We start from the raw sequence: 22,639 nt of genomic DNA, 5'->3' as shown, positions 1-22,639 counted from the left end.
TATGAAACTTAAAATATTATTTTATTTTAAGATTAGGGAGTGAAATTTTCACTAATGAGATGTAACTACTGATGCCTGCCCTTAAAATAGTTAAATTTATACAATTTCTATTACTAAATTAAGGCATAAATTTTAAAAACATCATTCTTAGAGTTTATAATAGGATTATATATTTGATCATCTTACCTAAAACCTCCTTAATAAATAATGATAAGAGTAGAAAAAGTTATCAGAGATTAAGGAAATTTAATAAATAATAATGTATCATCTACTGAAATCCAACACAAGGGTTTATTGTATTTTTGGCTATTCTAGATAAAAGACATCGAAATAAATGCCGAGCAAAAATCTTAAAACTTGAGCGAAAAACTCAGATATTAATTACATAATAAAGTAAATATTTGACCGAGTGTTGTTTATTTTGAATCAATTAAATAACGCTCAGCCAATTCTTAATAATTTCCTTATCAAATAGCAATTAATATCATATAATTGTTGCTTAGGGCAATTTTCGCGTGACATCATATGATTTTCCTTTATTATTTCCATTTCATTCTTTCTCGACAATAGAAAATAAATTGAAAGTGGGTGTTGCTTATTGGAATAATCCAAGGCTAGGATTATAATTAAGAGAGCAATAACACTGTAGATTCAAATAATATTGTGGACTAAATAGTAAAAATGGTTATTATATTTAAATAATATTTATCAAATTGAATATAATATTCGTATTTGAAAGGATTCAAATTAAAAAATTTCAAAAAAAAAAAAAGGGAAGGTGTTAGCTGGAGCTCAGTTTCAGTATACTGAGTAGTATTTATCCAAGATGTTGGGATTCTTCAAACACGGTAAAACGTTAAATTGAATAGTGAGGGAGAAGAGAACATATCACATGCCCATTTTAAAAGTACAAACCAATCAGATGTCACGTGAGGCTAAGTTGGCTCCTAATAGCTGGGTGACCGTTGGATGGGAATTTAAGAGGGCTTGATGACGCCACCTAAACAAACTGTCGGTGGGGGCTTATCAAATCACATTAAAGCCTCTCCTTTAATTTTCAAACTACAACATTAATTAATTTTTTGTGGAACATATCTAACATTAGCTAGCGTAATCATAACTTATTTACTCAAAATTTAATCTTTAATATAAAATATATCTAAATATCTCATTATTTTCTCAGTTTTTTAATATTTTATAACATAAATAAAAATATAATTGAAATGGTAAACCATTTCAGACTCATTTGTTTTGAATTCAATTTTTGTTTTTTTAGAAAAATGTCCAAAAGAAAATAAAAAAAAAGGTTAATTAGTGAGTTGTGATAAGAAAATGCATGGCCAACGTTTCAAAGTTTGTCTTATGTTTTATATTATATGTGAGAAAAAAATTATTTTAGACAACATATGAAAACATCATTAACATTATAAAACATCACATGATATGTCATTATCCCTTCCACCACCAATTGTTTCTGCTTCTTTTTAATTAATTAATTTCATACCCTAAACCAACAAAGTAAGGGGAAATTAATTTTCTTTTTTTTTTTTTTAATTTTTATCTTACTTAAAAAATATATATTACTAATTAAAAATTAATAAGAAGAGAAAGAATTTCATTTTCACTGCAGTCAGTCTAGTCTGTCCCATTGCTGGGCCAGCATCAGGCATCATTGGATCTCACACTCACAGATGATTACGATAGTTGCCATCAAGTGGCATCAAATGTAATTTCAGAAAAACCAAGGGTTCATTTTTAGAAAATTAGAAACAGAAGAATAAGTTATACTATTAAGTTTTAGAAAGTCAAAATAAAAATTTTCAAAAATATATTTAACCTGATTTATGTGTAGCAAAATTTTTACTGAAAGAGGTTAAAATATCTATGCATTGGAGGCAAAATCCGCTGCATGACCTAAAAATTTCACTTAATTAAAAATCAATACTAAATAGTGCTATTATGAATATCCATTATAAATTCTATTTAAATCAATTTAAAAATTTGAAGATTTTTATTAATATTGGACAAAGAAAAATTTGAAATCACAAATAATTTTATTAAATATGTAAAAACAATGAAAATATTATTAATAATATCTAACAATGTTAAAAAAATATGAAAACTTATCTAGAAAACTACTTTTTCAAATGGATAATCACACAAATTCATGAATTATATATAATAAATAGTTGTTGAAATTAAAATAAAAGAAATTTTAAATGTAATAAAAGAAAGTTGAAATAAAATTTTGTTACTGGTATCAAATTAAAATATAAATAAACTGAAACTCAAAATAATAAATCAATGAATAAGAACTTATTTAGAATTAGAATCTATTCCAAAAAAATCAATATTTAATTTAATAATACTGTAGTGGTAGTCTCGTAATTATGATCAAAACGAAGTCTCCTTTTGTATATTCAATTTATCAAGCGGCAGATGAGGAGAAAAGCGCAAAAGGGATAAGAGGGGACATTACCTGAAAAGAAAAAAAGGAAAAAAAAAAAAAAATAAAGGAAAAGGAGAAAAACAAATTGCAGAGCATAGAGCGAGAGACTAAAACTGCTAAAAGAACCAAAACAAAAGAGAACAGGGACAGAGAGTCAAGAGATCTGAGTTTGTGACCGAGTCAAGCCCGAGTTAGGTCACAAGTCGTTCCTTTGTGTTGTCAGTATTAATTAGCTAAGACGATCCTGACCGTTAGATCCCTTCGTGTCAACCGTTTGATTCTTCTTCTTTCTTTCACGCTGCTATCTAAGAATTTGGAACCCAATAATCCTTTGGAAAAAGCTGCAACTAAGAAGCGGAAACGAGAGGGTCGGATTTCGGGGGTTGTTTTCTTATACGAGTTGGTGCGTTCTCAGGTAATTGTCTGTAGACATGGTGTAATTTCCTGTTTAGTTACTGAGAAAATCAAGGGATAGAATAAGAAGATGAAAAGGAAAATTTTGGGATCCTATGCTTTTGGTTCAATTTATTTTTATTTGGGATAGAAAAATGAAAATTTAGTTAGTTAAAGTTAGTTACTTGTCTCGGAATTCAGTGTAGTGGTGACTTGTTTATTTTGGTTAAAAGGAGTTTGATTTTTTGAAGTTTGTTTTTTTATCTTTTAAAATTCTTTTTAATCTTATCATGGAATAAATCAAACAAAGAGATGTTCTTGGTTGAGTGGGCATGCTCGACGTGTTTTCAGTTGTTTATTTGTAACAGTAACGTCTCTCTTTTTTGAAATTTTTATTTTGTTTTTTTTTTTTTTTTTTTTTTTTTTTGTTTCAGATTTGTGATTTGAGGAAGCTTGATTTCATAGTCCAATGGAGGTCAAGCTGACTTCATCTAAGTGCGGTTTAGTGTTTGGAAACTGAGAACATGGCAGAAATTTGGGCAGTACTAAGGGAAATTAATAATCATTAACTTCTATAGTAATATATATTCAAGTTTTCAATTGGGTATATGATTTGCATTTTCAGAAACAGTTAAGACTCGATTTGTGGCAGTACAGTGCCGAATAGTAGAAGCCTTAATCTTAGTGGGTCATTTCTACTTGGTAAAGCCCCATTCTTGTGAAGTATACTTGCCAAAAAAATGGAACAGACTTTATAACTTTTTAGAGAGAGAGAGAGAGAGAGAGAGAGAGAGGGGAGGAATAGAAACTGAGAGAATCAATGGAAGATATCTCTAAGTATGCCCATAGTCCTGCCCACTTTGCAGTTGCACACCGTGATTATGCAGCCCTTAGGCGACTAATCTCTAGCCTTCCACGTCTTGCCAAGGCTGGAGAAGTTAATACAGAAGAAGAGTCTCTTGCTGCTGAGGAACAAGCTGATTCTGTGTCTGCTGTCATTGATCGTCGAGATGTTCCTGGGCGTGAGACTCCTTTGCACCTTGCTGTTAAATTGCGAGATGCAGTCTCTGCAGAGATTTTGATGGCTGCTGGGGCAGATTGGAGCCTGCAGAATGAAAATGGTTGGAGTGCTCTTCAAGAAGCAGTTTGCACAAGAGAAGAACAAATTGCTATGATAATTGCACGGCATTACCAGCCTCTTGCTTGGGCAAAATGGTGTCGCAGGCTTCCACGAATCGTTGCTTCAGCATCTCGTATTCGTGATTTTTACATGGAGATAACTTTTCATTTTGAGAGTTCAGTTATCCCATTTATTGGCCGCATTGCTCCATCAGATACTTATCGCATTTGGAAGCGTGGTTCTAACCTCCGTGCTGATATGACCCTTGCTGGGTTTGATGGTTTTCGCATTCAGAGGTCAGATCAAACTTTTCTCTTCTTGGGAGAGGGGTACTCTTCAGAAGATAGTAATATATCTTTGTCACCAGGTTCTTTGATTGTTCTTGCTCACAAGGAAAAAGAAGTTACTAATGCTTTGGAGGGGGCTGGTGCCCAACCAACGGAAGCAGAAGTTACCCATGAAGTGGCTTTAATGTCTCAAACTAATATGTATAGGCCAGGCATTGATGTCACTCAGGCAGAGCTTGTTCCTCATTTGAATTGGAGGCGGCAAGAAAGGACAGAGATGGTTGGTAACTGGAAGGCCAAAATTTATGATATGCTTCATGTAATGGTGAGTGTGAAGTCAAGACGGGTTCCTGGTGCGATGACTGATGAGGAACTTTTTGCTGTGGATGATGAAGAAAGATTGGTAAATGGTGCTGAAAATGATGAGTTTGATGACGTATTGACAGCCGAGGAGAGGAACCAGTTAGATTCTGCACTTCGTATGGGGAACTCAGATGCTGTTTGTGAGGATGAGGAACCTGGGGTCATTGAGTACCAGGAAAATGGATCAGGTGGTTCCTATGAGAATGGGGAATCCAATGGTTCCATTAAAGAGAAGAAGAGTTGGTTTGGTTGGAAGAACAAAGGTTCAAAAAATAACAATGATGATCCTGAAGATTCAAAGATCTTGAAGAAGTTTTCGAAGTTGGCACCAGAAGGTGGAACCCAGAAATCAGTTGACCATCAAAAATCATCATCTGAATTGTCTAGGGAGGATTTTGGGGATGCCAAGAAGGGAAAGGATAAAGGAAGCAAGAAGAAAAAGAAGAAAGGGCCAAGTACTGAGTCTAAGCATGAGAGTGAGTACAAGAAGGGTTTAAGACCTGTCTTGTGGCTGACACCAGATTTTCCTTTGAAAACCGAGGAACTCCTGCCTTTACTTGATATATTAGCCAACAAGGTCAAGGCTGTTAGGAGGCTCAGAGAGCTTTTGACAACTAAACTACCTCAGGGAACATTTCCTGTCAAGGTAATCTGATATCTGATCTCTTGTATTATTTTTGATACTGTACATTTTTTTTACTGAGATATGTGCTTTTTTGATATTCTGCTTAAGCATGTTAAGTTATATTTCACACTGATTGCCTATGGTGTTGGCGCATTCTATTCCTTTCTCCTTTTCCCTTCCCCTTTTCTAGGATGGTTTTCATCTGTTTTGTAAAACTCATTAATTTTTATATTACTGGCTGAACTCCTCTTTTTTTTTTTTTTCCCCGGAACTTTCTTGCAAAAGAAAAATAAATATTATACTCAGCATCAAATCATTGGTGGAGGTTCCTTTTTGAGGATATCAGGAAAATCCAAAAGTTCACATTGAGAACTTTCATGGTTTTCCCCAAGCATATTGGATATTGAGTCCATGCTTCAGTTATGTTCTTTATTGGTTTCTTGTGTTTATTTTTCTCATTTAGTTCAGTGATGTTTATCACTTGGGCTAGAGTTGATCTACATGCTTTTTGAGCGCAAGCAATTTTAAGGGAAGCATCTCATGCGGTGAAAAATGAGATGTCCTGTCTTATTTGATTTGAGATTGAGGAAAAACCTACCATAACTGAGCCTTATTTTCTATTTGATGTATAATGAACTAAATCTTCTAGGACATGGACCTTTTAATCCATGGAAAACCATACAACATAATGGATTCATTTATCCAATCACATTAAATTTACTGCTGTAGCAACAGTGAAAATTTTCCTGAACGTTTAGTATCTTATTTGTGTGCATGCTTGTCTGTGTAGCATAAATATGACATGAACTTATGACACTGAAGAAAGTAATGCTTGGAAAAAAAATTGTGAACTTATAATAAGTTAGAGTATGTTGTCTAAATTGTTTGTGCTAAAGAGAGAATTTTATTAGTTAGTCTTACCTATGAGACCACGTAGAGTAATACCCAACTCTGCCTACCGAGGTTTCTTCTCTCATAGAAAACTGTTGAGCATGACATATTGGCTGTCCTCAACATGTAAAGTTCATGCAGAAAACTCTTAAAATGAGGAAGGAAGGAGAAAGAGAGATTGGAGAAAGTAAGAGGAAGGAGAAAGAGAGGAAGAGGAGGAAGAGATGATATGAACATTTTCATGTATAAAATTTGTGTGTTCTTTTTATAGAATTTGGTTTAGTTTTGTTCAATTTCATAGAATTAATCTATAGAACTGAAATTAACATTTTTTTACATTTTAATCTTGAAAATGTGGAATTCAAAATGCATTCGACAAAATTTGTGAATTTATTTGTTCCAAACAGGGTGTTAAAAGATTGTCTTTGAATGTGGTGCTACATTATAATTTAGAGCAAAGAGCAGTGCTTTGATAACTAACTGAAGAACTTAAAAGTGGAAATCCAGGTAACATACAGCTAGAGACCTGAGACCTACCATGTATGTCCAATGGGTTTAACTTGTAACATGCCCAAAACATTGCTTTTCTGTGCCAAATGCTGCTTCTTTTACATTGATATAAGCTGATTGGGGAATCCAAGCTTCCATAACTAATTTGAAAGTTTGAGCTGAGAGGTTAAACTTGAGTTTCACTTGATTGCGGATGCCATATTAATTCAGCTGCTAGTGCAACCCAAGCCTGACATGTGCTATATGGCACATCCTGACCTATAAGCAGATTTTTTTAAAAAAAAATTATGGAAAAATGATAATCAATACATGTTTAATGATAAATGATGATCAATACCAAATGTCAAATGTGTTACTACTTTCTGCTTGCAACAAAAGGTGCAAAATAAGCCTTCTGTCGTGCATATTTTGGTGGAAAATTTATTGCCTAAGTTTAATATAATTATTATAGCATGTCCTTATCTTTTCATTAATAATAGCAAGAATTTTGACAAAGCGTTTTTGCCTCCTTTTCCTGCTTGAATGCCAAATAAAACTTTTAGAAAGCATGCTATGATATAAGCTGAAGAACTTAGGTGAAAGACATGACACTTGGGATGTGGTAAAGAGTTGCGTAAAACTGTTATGGTATGAAATTCCAGTATCTGGTCAGTAACATATTCTAAATATTGCATGTAGTATATAGGTTAAACACTTGTTCAATTACCGAGCTATGAACAGCATGATGTATCTTATTTCTTTTGGTGCAGGTTGCCATCCCCATTGTCCCAACTATTCGGGTGCTTGTTACTTTTACAAAATTTGAGGAGCTTCAGCCAGTTGAGGAGTTCTCAACCCCTCTCTCCAGTCCAGCACATTTTCAGGATGCCAAATCCAAGGAATCAGAAGGGTCCACGTCTTGGATTTCATGGATGAGAGGAAGTCGCGGTGGGCAATCAAGTGATAGTGATAGTCACAGGTACAAGGATGAGATTGACCCATTCCACATACCGTTAGACTATACTTGGGTTGATGCCAATGAGAAGAAACGACGAATGAAGGCCAAGAAATCCAAGAACAAGAAACACAGGAAACAGGCAGTAGCTAGAGGCGGGGATGGTGCAGCGCATCATACGAGTGAAGATGTGGAAGAATAACTGGTTCAACTACCATAAGGAACTTCGCCACTTAAAATCCTTTGCAGTGGGAAAAAAAAAAAAAAAAAGGAGAAGGTAGGCTCTACTCGCTTGCACATCTGACCTTTCTTATTCTGAGTCGCTCGTTGAATGATTTACAAGATATTTGGTGGGCAATCACTTATTGATTATGAAGATGTCTTCTTCTTTTGTTTTATTGTCATGTGATGTGAAATTGAAGAGGAGCAAAAGTCTCCCATTTCTTCCACTTCTATTTATATTTATTTTCATTCCTTTTTTAGACATTAATCTTCGTATCAAAATCAGTCGATTATCAAGCTTACACTTTCGGGATTGGTATTCTTTTTCCATAGGTCATTTTGACCTGCCATGTCTGTTTTGGAATGGAGAAATTATGAAAAGTTTTTTGACTTCTACATGACATTTGTGTGGATTTTTACTTTCAAAGCAACACATATTACTGGTTGATTTCTATATACCTGGAAAAAAATTTATTACACGATCTCTAATATTTTCATGTGTCTTTTTTGCGAGGGTAACTCGAAAACAATTCTAAACAACCCACAAATGGTAGATGCTTTTGGCTGTGAAAATCAGAAAATGATTACCATAATAGCAGGATGGTTTTCCAAGTGAGCCACTAACTACCCAATGTACCTGATGATCCACTATCACATGTTCCATTCATATTCTAAAGGATATTTATCTACATTGAGAGTGTACAAGAGAGGCATGGAAGTACAAAATTGAATACTCATTTACAGATGAGAACCGGAATCGTAGATCATTTTATTCTAATTTACATGTGTATTTACTTGGATTTTTGAGACCGGTTGATCCCTACCAGAACCGATCCTTGTTAACACTCAGGTAACCAGCCATTACTTTCCCTCCAGTATTCCTCATTCCATCTATGAGAAAGCACCATGTTGAACCTAATGCTCCGATGAAAAAATCTGCTTCTGTTGCCATCAAGAAATTAACAAGAGGATAGTTTGTGCTGGTTTGTCTGCCCAGACTTGCCTCGTATGTCGCCATTGTCATGTTTCCAACTTGGCGTCTCACATTAGTGTAGTAAAATTTCCAATTGGCGTACAGTTTTGATTTATTGATAACCTCCTGAAAGTAAAATGGATTATTTATATATCATTAGTAAGATAGGATGCATTTAGGGGAATAAATAAATGATTCAACAAGGAATAATAATCAAGAAGAAGCTCTAACCTGCATTTCAGTTGATAGCCAAATGCTATTAAGGTGTGGAAATCGTTGTCTGATAAGATTAGCGAGTTGCATGTACTGCTCAAATTCAACCACCTTCATTTCACAAGCCTTGTCTCCCATTCTTACATGCATGCTTAGCATTGGCCTAGGAATCCATGGCTTGTGATTTGACCATACAAATTCTTGAATATCAGTCCTTTGCTTGTTACTTGCATCCTATCATAAGATCCATATGAGATGGTCATGTGAAGAGAAATATTTCAAACTGTAATAGAGAGTCTATTCAAGATTAACACTGCAATTAGTTTTAAGACTGTGTATGATATTCTCTAAAGTACTTCAAGACCAACAAACAAGGTAGAAGACAAAAGAAAATAAACCTTCAGCCGCTCATCACCAAGACTTTCAAGAACCATCTTTGCAGCTTCCTTCCCAAATGCAGCATTACGGGCAACATTCATCAAGCCACATGTATACCCGGTTTGAAATCTCATTAAGTAGCGTATTGCCTGACAATGTCAATAAGATCAAAGATAAAATTAAAATCAGTTGATGATTGTTGTCATCTATTTCCTCTTGCTGCAAAGCAAAAATGAACTATATGTTGATCTCTGTTGTTCCTGCATCTGTTTAACTTTTACCTGTGCTCTCCACCACCTACGGTCCATCTTACGATGAAAAGTGAGCAAACTTCCATTTATTTCTGTTGTTGGCTGCAAATAAGTCCAAGGATCACCCCATACCCTGCATTAGATATTGAAGCTTTGAAATTAACATAATAATTGCTTCTCAAGAATGTAACTCAGTTACACATGCAAATTACTTGCCTAGGAGTTCGTCCAGCCCATATTTGCTTTGAATTATAGCTATCTTTAGAAGTTATAATTCCATTTTCCCATGCTTCTTTACTGCCAATAAGCTCAAAAGCACGATCTCGGCATTCTTGGGATGTTTCTGGAAAGAAGTAGCAAGACCAACTAGAGCGAGCAGAACCTACAAACAGCACGTCATTTATCAGTGATTGCATAGTTATTCTGAACTCAATTTTTTCCCCAGTTCCATCCGAGGATATCATGTTTAGCTTTGTGTCTCAGACTTTCGAGTTAAAACTTTACCATGCAAGGATAACTCCGTAATTGGAGAAAGTTTTACTATCATCCACTAAGCAATGGGAAAAATTCACAATAATATAAACATCAAAATGAGAAATTAATTGGAAGAGTTCTCACAAAATTGATTGCTAATATTTGTTCATACCCTCACAGCCATCATGGTCAGCCCGGTTATAGTAGCTAGTAACAAGGACTCTTTTCTCCTTGATTGCAATAGCAAGAAGTCCGCACATTCCAGCTAGCTGTGCTCCAATGCCAAACCCAGGTAGCTTCTCCCAATCAGCAACAAGAAATCTTACATTAGGATCCCTGCAGTTTTGTGGATGCTGATGCATCCATATATCGCGTTGCACTTTCCTAGTAAGAGGATAATTTTCTTCATCTGAACCAGTAACCTGAAATAAGCAAATAATAAACATTCAGAAACATTTTTCAAGAACAAGATCAGAAAATAAACAAAAGAAGTATTATAGTTAGGAACATACCCATGGAGGATAAGCACCTTCAGAAATAGCTTGATGCCTAAAGTACCTAAGCTGCTCATTGGCCGTGGAGGCCGGGTGCATATCTAGTAATCCTTTCCAAGTAGTCCAAGGTGGGAAGCTCTCATTTTCTGCGCGCTTATCAAGATGTTCATTTATCTGTGCTCTTAATTTACAGTTCTCCAAATGTGGGGCATTAGGTACAGTAGACTTGCTTAGTCCGAGTCTCCGCAAGAAATCACTTTCTCCATCTACAGATAATTCAAATAATGATGCATTCCAAGCGGAATGCAATAATGAAACTCTCTCGTCATCAACTTCATTTCTACTCCTTAGTGAATTTTCCAATCTCTCTGTTTCCTTCACTTTAAATTTGCACTCTGTGCTTGTAACCACATCTAAATACAACAAAATGCATGTTTATGTGTAAGATTATAGCAACATGAACCATAAGAAATTATTAGAAATCAAAAATTCATTTTACATGAATCAATGATCAATCCCTATTTGCTGAAAGTTATGGATAAAGTTCAAAGCAATTTCATTTCAACATAAGAATTACTTCAAGGGCACATGTTTGCTTCACCTAGTAAATAGAATGAAAATAAAAATGAGTGTCTGAATTTAAATAATTCTATTCGAGGTTAACTTGTTTTAAAAAACTAACTAGGACTGTATTAGCTATTTTAAGAATTATTAAGAATAGCTAATCAATTTTTTAAAAAAATAAAAAAAAAATGGATTTATTATGTACCAGACTCAAAAAAATGAAATCCTAATGCAAAGTTCCAGAGTGAACCAATGGGACCCAAAAGAAATATTTTAATGCTTTTCTAGTTCATAAAAACCTCATTTTATTGTTCCTGAACCTTTAAAGTAAATTGCATATCAATTACCAGCTCAAAAGGTGGGGATTAGTGGCTTCAATTTAAAGTACATTAGATAAGCAGTGATCTAGCTCTGCTCAAAGTCAAAATGACCATATACTCCTTCAAAATCACTAGCTCAAAAAGTAAGGATTACTAACTTCAATTCCAAGTATAATAGGAAACTGAGTGGATTAACTAATTATGATAAACAGTAATAACCACACTGTAGTTAAAGTAAATCAGCTAATTAAACAAAGCCAAAATGTATTTACTAACCAAGTTCCTTCAACTATACCCTTTCATCATTTGCACTGTCACCTTTCATGCATGGATTTCTACCATATCTTAATCCAAGATTTTGATTAAAATTTCCAATTTTCAATTAAAGCTAGTCTAGTCTAACTTCGACAAATTCTCAGAATTACAGCCATAATTTTCTTGTTTAATTTCCTTGCAGAAAATATATTGAGGCAGTTCAATTTTCCCATTAATCCTGTAAATTCTATCAGCTAAATTTCTTTCTGGAAAGAGATGAGGTCCTGCAAAATTTTTATAAAGAGTAAAGTTCTTCTGAACAGGAAACAAATTTAAAAATAAAGGGAGAAGAAGAAGAAGAAAGAATAAGGTAAATTCCACTTACTGGTATTTTCAGAACTCGAATTCCATGGTGATGAATTTTCCAGTGAAATAGCAGAAAAAGAAATCCCACCAATCACAAAAGACCCCAGTGAAGTAAGAGCAGCAAGAAACAAAGAAGTGAGACAAACTCCACAAAGAAAACCCACCACGCAAATTTGACATGAAAATGAACTGCCCATTTGCAGAGCTCTTTGTGACACTACTCTTTCAAGAGATTTTTGACCGCCCAATATATCCATCTTCATCTCTCTCTCTCTCTGTCTCAGAAAAACAGAGGGACTCAACTTCTTCGAGTCAAGAAGAAGAAACCAAGCAAAAGAGTGAAAAAAACAACAATTTGAAACTGTTTCCTCCTCCTACTACTACAAGATTTTAAGGCATGCTAGCCAACTTGCAACCGCAATCACATGAAAGAAGGTTTGTAAAAATAAACCTTTTCCTTTGCATGTAAATGGTATTGTTTGTTTCCTTATTTCAAGAAAACATGGGCATGGGTTTACCTGAAAAAGTACTCAAATTTCACAAAAAAAAAAATATGTCAGTCTCAAGTCTCAACCATCCATTTTCTCTTCTAATAACTTCTTTTAATTAATGTGGTTCACTTTTCTATCTGCTTTTTCTTTCCCTTCCAACTGCAAAATAAATCATAATTTTGATTATAGTTCAGATATAATTGTATGAAAAAAATAAGAACAAAAACAAAACGATAAAAAAAATGCGAACATAAAAAATTTTAATTCGAGAAGAACATTCATGAACAAATTAAGAAAGTATTTATTTTGAAAATTATTTTATAGATAATCAATCATGTTAAAATAAAATTCAAAAAAAGAAACGGAAAGAAGAAGATGGAAGAGATGATCACAACGACGGATTATAAGATAGTAAAGAGAGGTTTTTTTAGATAATAACACAAAACCATGAGCTAATCTAAAAATCAAATAAAAGATAACATGCAGAAAGACACATGCCACTCCAAAGAACACCAGGAAACAACTTCCACAAGATAAGCATCTAAAATAGAACAACTTACCCGGAAAAAAAAAAAGTCTTCAAAACAAATAATTTTACTTTTACTGTGATTCAATTGTCACCTGTCTCTTGTGTTTGTCTTTCTCAAAAAGAATATACGGCCACAGGGAAAGAAAAGGAAATATGATTTTTGGGTAGAAAAAAGAAAAAAAAAAAGAGAGAAGAAAGAATTGTCAGAAGTGTCAGGAAGAAGCAGAGGAAGTCAGTACAACATTGGGAAACTAAACAGATTAAACCCAAATAGAATACTGTTCAGTGTCCACTTTCTCAAGAAACAAACAGACATATGACACCTTCACTGACTGGAGCAGCTTACACTTGGGGCTATATGCATTTTAAACTCAACTACTAATTTGATTTTATAATAATATTATTATTATTGTTACATTGTTAATAACAAAAAGAAAATCCATCTGATAGGAAAATACTCAATTCCCTTGAACGAGCGATTAAATAAAAAATCGATAGATCTCCTATGCGACGCGAATGAAATTAAATAAATCGAATAAAAGCAACACATGTGATATAAAAAAAGATAATATTTTTATGGTATTGTGTCTTCTACTGTCTAGATAGAGTGAAGCAAAGCAAAGCTAAAAAGCCAAACAAAACCCCACCTTCCAATTATCCTCTCATTTAACAGAACATGAAGAAGATCATCATTTTTATTTCAATTTGGGGAAGTCTGAATATATTCTTTCATGTTATGTGGGTTATTTTTTAGAAAGGACCCACTTCATCACCATCATGATTATTCATCAACAGCTGTCAATAATTCTAGAAATTAGTATAAAAAATCTATTGATCATCTGATTTTAGAAGGGAAAATTGCAATTTGCTTAATCTAATGCATACATTTTTAGCAAGTTAATTAAAATATATCAGCTTTAGGAATATGAAATGACAGAGTCAGTATTACTTATCTTCATTAAAGCAGTAGTTTAAAGAATTTGGTGGGAATTTGGTTTTATTTGTTTATTTTATTGGAATTTGTAGTCTGATTTTATGATTAGAACTTACGAGAACAGTTTAGTTATGGTGTGAATTAGTGAATAAAACAAAATTAGAAAAGGATTAGTATGTTGGGTTTGGGTGGGTGGCTGTGCTGAAGCTATTGATGTGAACTCTTTGTAACTGACACACAGCATCAGAATTGTTGAGGACCAGTTGTCTTTGGTGACTGACTACATTTGATTTATCTTAGCAGCCCTAGGTTATTTTTCTTTTTTAATTCTATTATTAATAAAATACGATATCTTAATTATTAAAAATAAAATATTTAAATTTCATATTCAAATTATTTTATTCCCTAAAATTATTGTTTAAGAAAATGAAAAGGCAAGTCAATAATTGGTATTTTATTGAAGCGTAAGGTAACGAGAACAAGTTTGAGACTTCTCCTTTGATTGATGGAGAAGCAACGCAAAGCAGTTGGTATTTGGTAACTGGCGAGTCCGTGAGTGATCATTAGCTTTAATTGGTGATTATCTCTTCTTAATCAGGGTCGTTGAATTTTATTTTGAGAAAGAGGAAATGATGGGGGACCTACCCTAATCAACGGCTATGGTCCTATATATTCCCACCAATTCCAAGGGTTGTCCTTGACCATTTAGGCTGTTACCGAGGTGTCGGCTTCTGAGGGATTCTGTTTCTCATGTTGACGACAAATTTGATTTTCGATGTTTACTTTTAGTCCCAGGCCCATTGGGCCTCAACTCTATAATCGATAGCCTTTATATCACTATTTCACAAGCCCAAAATAAATCAATTTTAAGTTGTCTATTATTTAAAAAGAAAAGAAAAGAAACAATTTCAAAATGATGGCTTGATCTCATTTTTAATATTTTTCTTGATTTTTTTTAACAAGTATCAATATTAAAAAGTAAAAAATTCAAGTTAATCTGGTACAATTGATCCAATTAAACAAAAAAAAAAAAAAAAAAAATTGCGTTGCATGACTTATTTAATGTGCGACATTCAATTATTAACTAGTTCAACTTTAAACAATCTTTTATTATTGAAGTCAGTGACCAATAGTTTATTATTGGCCAGCCTTCCATACTTGTCCTCAATGAACAAACTAAACAACAAAATAATCCCAACGGTCACATTTTCAAGCCCTATCTTTTGATTCTTTTCTTGATTTCGTCATCTATTCTCTAACTTCCCTATCTAAACTCACTCTCTCTCTCTCTCTCTCTCCTCTTTTCTTGACAAAAAGGTCACTTTACATGCACTAGTCAATAATGGGCTGCTTTCTCGCTTGTTTTACTGCTTCTAAGCATAGAAAATGCAAGCATTTGGTGGATGCATCTCCCTCTAAGCACCATGTAAGTCCATTTTCAAGCTTCTTTCCTCATTTTATTTTAATAAAATGACCAACTTTAGCACTTTTTGGTTGTTTTGTTACAGAGAGATGGGGCTAGTGAAGCTCTGTCAATTAATATTAGCACAAAGGAACAAGCCACTGAAGAACCCATTACACACCCCAAGTAAGCTATTCAATGTTATTAGCTAAAGAGTTAGGATTTTTACTTGTCTGGTTTGGAATGATGTTTACATCGATAGTTGTTTACTCTTATGTGGGTTTCATGTATTTTTTAGTGTTCCTAGAGAAAAGAAGCTTGAGGAAAAGTTGAGCTGCAATGGGAAAAAGAAGGTGACCTTTGATCTAAATGACGAGACCGATAAGGGTTTATCTGCAAAGGAAGTTACTGATAATGAAATGGAGAACAATGAGAAGGAAGAGGATGAAAATAAAGATAAAGAACCATCAAATGAAAGCGAATTAATTCCTAATTTGATTTCAGCAGATGGAGAATCTTATCCTCCAAATAATAGATATCAAAATTATAGAACGCAAGAATTTGAAGATTTAGACATAGAAGATAGCTATTCAAATGATAGTAGAGAGAATATGGTTAGTGAAGGGTTGGTTCAAGAAGAGTCATCTGAATCATTGTTTTCAATATCAATTGATTCAAGAAAACAAATTAGTGGAGTTGAAGTGGGTGAAAAGGAGGTTTCTAGTCCAATGCCAAAATGTATATCATCTAATGAGGAACTTAAGGCAAATGGGTCTAATCAAAGTGCTAGAAATACGAGTCTGTATGTTGATTATGTGTTGAAGCCAGTAGAAAATCTAACTCAATGGAAAGCAGTCAAAACAAGAGCAACCTTACCATTGCGCCATCAATACAAGGAAAACATCAATGTGCAGAGTGATTCAAGTTTAGTAGGCATTATTCATCAAGAGCCCAGTTTATTGCTATTGAGTAACAATGCAAAAACAAATTTTGATGAGAAGAAGCTTTTGGATCCAGAAATTACTGTTGACACTAGTCTATCTAGCTGGTTGGTCGAGTCTGAAACAACACCCTTATCCAAGGGCAGTATTGATTCTGTGATTTCTGTTGGGAATTCACCGCCTGTGAAGATAATAAATTCACCAAGAAGTCATAAAGATGGGCTTATTTTGGGAGCATTGACAGTGAACACATTCAAACAAGTTTCTGCATCTACTACTCCTAGACAAAGAAGCCAAAGTCCCGATGATATTCCCATTATAGGGACTATTGGGAGCTATTGGCGTCATACTGGAAGAAATATGGATTCAGATTCAAGCTCTTCTAGCAAAGGAATGTTAACCACTATAAGCAAAACTGGAGAGGTAATTATTGAGCTGATTAATGGTTATGTATGCTTGTTAGTTGATGAATAAACTGATACTAATTTTGTCTTTTAATTTTGCAGGATGAGAGAGTGAAGTGGAATTCTACTCCATTTGAAGCAAGGTTTGAGAGAGCCTTCCTTGGATAGTGTTATTGCTAAAGTTGAGAATATGACTCAACACAATTTTTTTTTGGTTTGGGGCAGGGATGGTGCTTTTTTGCTGTTAATACTTTTTTTTTTAATATTTCGTGAATATCCATGAGCTCATGTTTAGTTTCTTCTCTACTAAGTTTTAAAACTGTTGCTTTCAAAAAAAAAAGTTTTAAAACTGTATTTTTGGCTTTTAGAGAGAGTTAATGGAATGTGTTCTATTTCAATAGTCTTCCTTTTTGACAGATATATTATTTCGACAGATTTCTAAATTACATTATGAGAGATTATCAATTTATCATTTAAAAACAATAGAAATTTGCATTATGCGTTTGTCCTGTAACCGTTTGAAAGTTGAAACTTGAATAATCTGTTGCAGCTCTAGAGGTTGGTTTAAAGCCTAACAATGACAAGATAGTAAACATCCAAGAAATTATGGTGAAGAATAAATATAATGATGGAGAAACAGCAGCAGCCCTTAAAATTGCTGCGATTTAGAGCATATCTTACAATCCAGTGGAACTTCCAATGACTAACAAACTGCATTCTCTCAAATTTTAATTAAGCAGTTGATTTTCTGATGAAGGGATATCTAATTATCAGGATTCAGGATAAATGCAAATTGCTGATGATGCAGAAAAATAAAAGCATCCTGTAATACCAATCTTATTCATCCAAAATTGGCGGGGTACCATAATGTACAAAAAGGGGGGTAAAGCACTATAACGCACAAGGAAATCATTTAAACATCTACTGTTACATGGGTACAAGTATTATGACAAAGGGACCATGCCACTTGGTAATCCTATTAACATTATCAGGGTTTGGAGTTCAAAATTGAAGTTTGAATTATTTTGATAAGCTTCAAATGGCTTCATCTGCAACTTGGCATTTATCTTTTACAGTGACTTGCTTACTGAATCCTTCATACCAAAAAACAAGGGGTCCCTACACATCATGGAAGAGCCTCCTTATCTGGTCAACAGTTGCCGGCGTCAATGTGACTGGACATCGGTTATACTGTTGCAATGTTATATGAAAAAAGAAAATCAGTGACTTCATAAAAACTAGTACCTGTTGATTCAAGGATTACATGCTTTACAGACATATGGCCCTCCCCGGAGATGATGTTTTTCCCCTTTAGATTATAGATGGCAACAGTAACGTAATTACTTTTAACCAACTGGTTAAGTGGAACATGCAAAATAGAGGCCTCACCTGTGATACGTATTTGAAAATGCAAGCATAACAGTAGACAAACCCTGATACTGTAACTACAGAAGGGTTTGCACGCTTTTGCGAGCACAATGGGCACATTGTTCTATCTGGTGGCAATTGAATCCCCTCTTTGGCTACCTGTTTAATAACAAGAGAATATGATATTTTTAACACGACCTAGCAACAAATGTTTTCTCTGAACTCTCTGGGTTTTTGAGATCTAGCAGGTGGGGTGAAAGTTCATCTTCAATGGCCATTATGAACATTCATATCCTTTAAAGTTTAAACATATTTTCAGCTAGTTAAATGATATGCTTCCCTGAAATTAGTGTACAAAAAAAGCCATTGATAAATGTGTGTTTGTATGTTTGTGAGAGGCAAAGAGAAAGATCAGGGAGTTGAAGATTGAGAAGTTCCAAATTTCACCTTAGGAGGTGGAGGTGGTGGTGGAGGAGGGTACACAGTCGGAGCTGACATTCTTTCCTCAGCAGATTGGTACCACCATTCCATCATCTGCATATTTTGCATGAGAAAACATAAGCATTGATAGGGAAAAAAATGCATTATTTATCATACAATCAAATTTCTGCATTCATTTTGTTTGAAAATTATTGCTAAATTAAGGATAGAAAAAGATGCTTCAGGTAAATTACTCACTTTAAAAAAGAAGACTGCTGCGATTAAGCCAGTTTGTGCATAGTCAAGCATTGTATATGTACAGCTCAGTAATGCTCCTTGTAATTTCTGTAAAAATTTATCATTTTGAATCAGAATCCTATAGAATGCAACACCTATGACTCAATTGCCAATTTCAGGAAACAAACATAGTATGGTGCAAGGTCCAAACTAAGTCACCAAATAAAAATAATTTATGATGTACCTTCAACCATGGAGGGCCGCGAAGCCTCTCACGTTCATGGCTTCGTATCTTAGAAATTCTGGAAGAAGTATCCATCTACCTTAACATCAAAAGAATTGTACAAAGAACTCAGATATATATAATTTGCCCACAAAAGACTTACATTAGCAGAATTATTTCCTGATTTTATCTAATTTCAGAATATCTAATTTCAGAAATTTCCTGATGCAAGTCATTATTTTTAATTCATCATTAGCATAAAAGACTTGGATGATGATTTTATTAGACCTGAAAAACATGGTTTGCTAGAGGAATATAAAGGGGTTTAGCAAATTTATTTAAACTTGAATATTAGTGAGGAATATCCTGAATAGCCTAAAAATCAAAAAGTTATATGCATGATACTTTTGAATCTAATCTCTTCAAGATGCAACCCTTTTTTGCATAATAATATCCATTCCAATCACAAAGCTTAGTTCAAGGGGTGCAGGTTGCATGTCATACGCAAAAAGTATAAAGTTTGGAAACAATGGTAATTCATAAAATAAAAGTTACATAAATGAAAATTTCCAACTAAGATTCTTGGAAATTTTATTACCAACTCTTGCCCTGTTGCTCGACAAACATGAATCCCTAGTGCATGTAATCCTAGAGAGTAGAACCCAGTAGCATCCAGCAGATATAAGAGCTGATAAGTGAATGACAACCCTGCATCATAAAATTCCATGTTAGATTGGACAATTTTGAGACTTACATGCCACTTCCAAGATAACATTATGATATAGGCCAGTTTGGCAAAAAATTCCATCTTGAAGACAAACTCAGATTTCATTTGGACAAGTAGACAAAGGCAAAACTCTCCAATTGACCGGCAAATATTTGCCGATATTCGATAAAGGGCAGACTTAAATCCCTGCTTTAGAACATGTAAACTTTACAATCACCAAGTTATGACAGAATGAAATGTCATAAAGCATTTTCCATTCCTTCTTCAATAACATGCTCCCATTTTGTAGATCATTCAACAGAACAAGCAGCATTAACACAATTAAAGACATAAAAGAGAATTCAGCTGCATGCACCTTCACTAGTAGCATGTATCCATGGGTAACAAGCAAATATAATCTTCTGAATTCTCTTTGCCAAGCGTACTCTAACTGTTGCTTGCTCATCTGCAGTTCCTCTAGAAACAAGAGGGTCCTCCCCTCTATGAGAGTCAAAATTTTCAAATATGGCATCATCTCCCCACAAACTCGATTGAAGCCTGGCATCCCTTTCTTTGTTATATATCGAATGCAATTTTGACTTGAAATAAGGCAACACAACCTAATCAAATTCACAAGTCAACAACCCCATCTAGGCATCACACTGAGAACATTATTGACGAGGCACAAAATCATTGAATTTTTTTTTATGAAGAGGTGACCTCACAACAGGCTGTGGAAAGTTATTACACTTGGATTCAGATATGCTTTCACAAGCCTAATTATGAAAAATTAAAGTCCATAGGTCTGTTAGTGAACCCATGCGCAGGTCATTGGAGCAATCAAATGGAAAATAAATGAAAGTTCTTTGTCAAAAGTATAAAAAAACAATAAAAGAAGCAGGGCCTACCAGAAATGCAACTGAGAGAACTCTTTGGTGCTTCTGTAATCCAGAGAGTTCAATTGCTTCCCCTGAGCTCAAATTCTTTGCTTTTATCTTCACTGCTCTTCTTCGCAATCCATATAGAGATTCAGAAAAAGAAGCATCTGAATAGGAGTAATATACCAAAGAAATAAGTGCCAACCAGCAGCTATTGTTCAAAAGTAGTCAATAGATGTAAAACCACCATAAGCATTACTATATTAATGTTTTAATCAAAACAACATTAAGACTGCAAAACAATGACAAGAAGATTTTTTTTTATTATTAAATAAAAAGGAGGAAGGATACCTGTTATCCGCAAGCTATGTGTTTCGAGAACCAGCATAAGCAAAGCAAAGAATTCATCTTCATAATCTAACACTTTATGAAGAAGTGGTCTTCTTAAAGCCAATACCTTTAAGATTACAAGAAACAACATTTTCTTATCATAACAAACATACCAAGTACAGAATAACATGAAATGTAATTCAAATTCATCCAAATGAAAAAAATAAAAATTTCAAAGAGGACATCGACAATTTAGAAATGAAAAAACGCACAAACACATCAAATTCTCATTCCATTAAAAACTATGCTGTAGAAAAAGCTGCAGGAACTAATAAAGTTCAAAACTTTAGGTTATATTTATATATTGAGCCTATTTCTAGCTTACCCCTATGGAGTAGGTGAGAGCGGCCCGCAGACTGGCCGGAAGTTGTTGTGCAGCAGCCATCTCGAAGAAAGTTGGACGAGTCCCCTGACCTCCTACTTGAAACAACATTTTCGTCTTCGTTTAACTGAAATTCTGTGTGTTTTTGGTATAGATTTGCTGATTCTAATTTTGCAGGGTTGGGGTTTCAAGGTCCTGCTCGATCTTTCTCTTACCGTCACTTTCCAGTTCTTATCCATCATCTTTCCAAATGTCGTTAGCAAGTTGGCATATGCGAACGGTTTGCCGTTTGATTAATTTGTACCAACATTTTAAGATCTCTTTCCCTTTTTTTTTTTACAATTCCCTAATATATTACTATGAATTTTCATATATTATATAAACAAAAATATTAATTAGATTTTTATTAATTTTAATCTTATCTATTGTCTTTAAATCATTATAAAGAAAATAATCACATAAGAATTTCAAAATTTTTAAAGAATAATTTTATTAATAATTATTCTTATAATATTAAAATATCAAAATATAATATAAATATAAATAAATTAATAACTAAAAGGAAAAATTTCAAAATGCAGTTGAAAAAATTAGAAACTGATTAAGAATTTCTATCAACTATACAAATACAACTAAACCAAACGCCTATCTAATTTATTAACTGAAGCATTAGATTGCTTGTGATTTCTAATTGTTGATCCTTATTGTATAAATAAACTATTATAAAATCCTTCCAATTTTCTTCCCAATTCAGTTTTTTAATTTTGATCACATGCAACATTATTTAATATTTATAATTTATTTATTTTATAAATTAATATCCTTGATTCTGCAAATTTGCATATACCAATAACATCTCAATATGATAAAACTCTGCAAATCACTAAACTAAACTTGCAAGTGGAATCCTAATTTGCGTTTCCCCTTAATACGATATCACATAAATATTAATAACATAATAATAATAATAATAATAATAATAGCAAGAGCTCGCGCTAAATCAGGTTATGATTGATTTTTTCGTTTGTAATAAAAATGCGAAGCTTAAACTTTTTTTGGAAAAAAAAAATATGTATAACTTATAAGAATAATATTTTTTAGATGAACATTAAAGTTTTATTAAATACTCATATCAAACTTGATTAATGTATTGAATTTCAATTTTAAAAAAAAAAAAAAGAAAAAAAAAGAAAGGAAGAACCGTAATGTCCGGATCTATCATCGGACATCCATTCCTAGCTAATTTTTTTAATACTAATTGGAGTTGGATTAATACTTGATATATGCACACAAAACTAAATAAACAAGCAAG

The 22,639-nt window shown here is 33.6% G+C and overlaps 4 protein-coding genes across 6 annotated transcripts; 2 read left to right on the top strand and 2 right to left on the bottom strand.

Annotated features, from left to right (window-relative positions):
* The first annotated feature begins 2,482 nt into the window (after positions 1–2,482).
* Positions 2,483–8,102, top strand: LOC105647751 (Ankyrin repeat family protein). Its single transcript, XM_020684743.3, has 3 exons — positions 2,483–2,864; positions 3,277–5,258; positions 7,388–8,102. The coding sequence occupies exons 2-3, from the start codon at positions 3,663–3,665 to the stop codon at positions 7,772–7,774; spliced, it is 1,983 nt and encodes a 660-aa protein (XP_020540402.1). The 5' UTR covers positions 2,483–2,864; positions 3,277–3,662; the 3' UTR covers positions 7,775–8,102.
* A 326-nt stretch (positions 8,103–8,428) lies between these two features.
* LOC105647752 (uncharacterized) lies at positions 8,429–13,645 on the bottom strand. Of its 3 annotated transcripts, none has more exons than XM_012233964.4 (9): positions 13,134–13,645; positions 12,102–12,732; positions 10,596–10,990; positions 10,256–10,505; positions 9,826–9,991; positions 9,640–9,742; positions 9,379–9,507; positions 8,999–9,214; positions 8,429–8,893 (listed from the first exon to the last, which is right to left on the bottom strand). In XM_012233964.4, exons 2-9 carry the CDS (start codon positions 12,343–12,345, stop codon positions 8,615–8,617), a joined length of 1,782 nt encoding a protein of 593 aa, XP_012089354.1. In that variant the 5' UTR covers positions 12,346–12,732; positions 13,134–13,645; the 3' UTR covers positions 8,429–8,614. The 3 variants fall into 3 exon arrangements, with proteins under 3 accessions (XP_012089354.1, XP_012089355.1, XP_089573617.1); XM_012233965.4 differs by lacking the exon at positions 13,134–13,645 and having other exon boundaries at positions 12,102–12,357; positions 12,601–13,108; XM_089717491.1 differs by lacking the exon at positions 13,134–13,645 and having other exon boundaries at positions 12,102–13,108.
* A 1,613-nt stretch (positions 13,646–15,258) lies between these two features.
* LOC105647753 (uncharacterized) lies at positions 15,259–17,181 on the top strand. The gene is made up of 4 exons (XM_012233967.4): positions 15,259–15,462; positions 15,545–15,624; positions 15,737–16,802; positions 16,886–17,181. The coding sequence occupies exons 1-4, from the start codon at positions 15,379–15,381 to the stop codon at positions 16,949–16,951; spliced, it is 1,296 nt and encodes a 431-aa protein (XP_012089357.1). The 5' UTR covers positions 15,259–15,378; the 3' UTR covers positions 16,952–17,181.
* Positions 17,182–17,596: 415 nt separating this feature from the next.
* Positions 17,597–21,572, bottom strand: PEX12 (peroxin-12). Its single transcript, XM_012233968.4, has 10 exons — positions 21,331–21,572; positions 20,967–21,072; positions 20,646–20,782; positions 20,114–20,357; positions 19,630–19,739; positions 19,053–19,127; positions 18,830–18,916; positions 18,599–18,685; positions 18,173–18,310; positions 17,597–17,974 (listed from the first exon to the last, which is right to left on the bottom strand). Exons 1-10 carry the CDS (start codon positions 21,436–21,438, stop codon positions 17,903–17,905), a joined length of 1,164 nt encoding a protein of 387 aa, XP_012089358.1. The 5' UTR covers positions 21,439–21,572; the 3' UTR covers positions 17,597–17,902.
* Between the last annotated feature and the right edge of the window lie 1,067 nt (positions 21,573–22,639).

Source organism: Jatropha curcas, chromosome 2, assembly GCF_041381405.1.
Source record: "Jatropha curcas cultivar XTBG-Jc1 chromosome 2, XTBG_Jcur_1.0, whole genome shotgun sequence".
NCBI classification, from domain to species: Eukaryota; Viridiplantae; Streptophyta; class Magnoliopsida; order Malpighiales; family Euphorbiaceae; genus Jatropha; species Jatropha curcas.
The sequence above is the reverse complement of the archived record's forward strand: the minus strand, read 5'-3'. Positions and strand labels throughout refer to the sequence as shown.